Source organism: Panthera pardus, unplaced genomic scaffold (genome assembly GCF_024362965.1).
Source record: "Panthera pardus isolate Hobbes unplaced genomic scaffold, ASM2436296v1 HiC_scaffold_17, whole genome shotgun sequence".
Classification (NCBI taxonomy): Eukaryota; Metazoa; Chordata; class Mammalia; order Carnivora; family Felidae; genus Panthera; species Panthera pardus.
This window is the reverse complement of record NW_026526732.1, coordinates 99,994,104-99,995,777: the sequence shown is the minus strand read 5'-3', so window position 1 is coordinate 99,995,777 and position 1,674 is coordinate 99,994,104. Positions and strand designations below refer to the sequence as shown.

At 41.4% G+C, this 1,674-nt stretch overlaps 1 protein-coding gene across 1 annotated transcript; it reads left to right on the top strand.

Moving 5' to 3' along the window:
* Positions 1–650: 650 nt before the first annotated feature.
* On the top strand, positions 651–1,377 carry LOC109271821 (dihydrofolate reductase-like). Its single transcript, XM_053904796.1, is given in 2 exon segments — positions 651–938; positions 940–1,377. Coding segments are annotated over 2 exon segments (522 nt in total). The 5' UTR covers positions 651–743; the 3' UTR covers positions 1,267–1,377.
* Positions 1,378–1,674: the final 297 nt, after the last annotated feature.

Sequence of the window (1,674 nt, the reverse complement as noted above, 5' to 3'; positions counted from 1 at the left end):
GCTTTGCTGAACTTCTAAGATCTGAAGGCAAGCTCTAAGGGCAAAAATCTTAAACATAAAAAAACCAGAAACACATAGAAGTAGGGCTAACCCTGAGACTCTCCCCATACAGCCAAGATACCTGGAGACGTCACATTCTCAGTGAAATGAAGGGGTAGGCTGGGAAAAAAAAAATCTGCCTGCCAGCAAAAGTCACCACCAAAACAAAAACAAAAGCAAAAGCAAAAAACACAAACAAACAAACAAAAAAAACTGTTGGTGGGGAAAAAAAAAGACAATAACAATTTCTTCTCTAAAGACCTCTAGTCAGAGGCCTACCTTTTAGAAGATCTGGGATTCCAATCCACACTGCCCACTTAGTCAGGGACACCCCAAACCTAGAAATGAAGTGACCCCAGGTTAGTAGCAGCCCTGGCACACCCTCTCTGGAGAGAATTACCCTCAGTCAAGTTCCCACAAGTTCCCACAGGTTATCAAAACCTAAGCTTATAATAAAAAGATTACTAGGTGCCTTAAGAAACCACATATACCATGAGTGAGGCTCACCAGAACCACAAAACAAAACAAAACAAAACAAAACCAAGAAAAACAAACACCAGTTCAAGACCCTGGTAAGATCTGAGATATTAAAAATTTCACGCCAAGCTCGGCCGGGATTCCCAGTGCTGTGAGCAAGCTCTGTGGTGTTCACAGCATCTGTCATTGTTCGTCCGCTAAACTGTATCATCGCTGTGTCCCAGAACATGGGCATCGGCAAGAATGGGGACCTGCCCTGGCCGCCGCTCAGGAATGAATTCAAGTATTTCCAAAGAATGACCACAACCTCATCAGTAGGAGGTAAACAGAATTTGGTGATTATGGGTAGGAAGACATGGTTCTCTATTCCCAAGAAGAATCAACCTTTAAAGGACAGAATTAATATAGTTCTCAGTAGAGAACCTCCAGGAACCTCCACAAGGAACTCATTTTCTTGCTAAAAGTCTGGATGATGCCTTAAAACTTATTGAGCAACCAGAATTAGCACATAAGGTGGACATGGTTTGGGTAGTGGGAGGCAGTTCTGTTTATAAGGAAGCCATGAACAGGCCAGGCCATCTTAGATTACTTGTGACAAGGCTTATGCAGGAATTTGAAAGTGACACATTTTTTCCAGAAGTTGATTTGGAGAAATATAAACTTCTCCCAGAATACCCAGGTGTTCTTTCTGATATCCAGGAGGAGAAAGGCATCAAGTACAAATTTGAAGTATATGAGAAGAACAATTAATGTGAAGGTGTTTTCTGGTTTATTTCAAGTTAGTTGTTCCCCCTCCCCTCCAATTCTATATTTTTTTAATATTAGAAAAAAAGACTTTTGTGACTTTAGGTCAATGGGTAATCATTTCTTTTAAAAAAATGTTTTTTTTTTAACATTTATTTATTTTTGAGAGACAGAGAGAAACAGAGCATGAGTAGGGGAGGGGCAGAGAGAGAGGGAGACACAGAATCTGAAGCAGGCTCCAGGTTCTGAGCTGTCAGCACAGAGCCCGACGTGGGGCTCGAACTTACGAACCATGAGATCATGACCTGAGCCAAAGTTGGATGCTCAACAGACTGAGCCACCCAGGCGCCCCAATGGGTAATTATTTCTAAGCAATGAGATTTTGTAAGTTAATCCTAATTAGACTATAGTTAA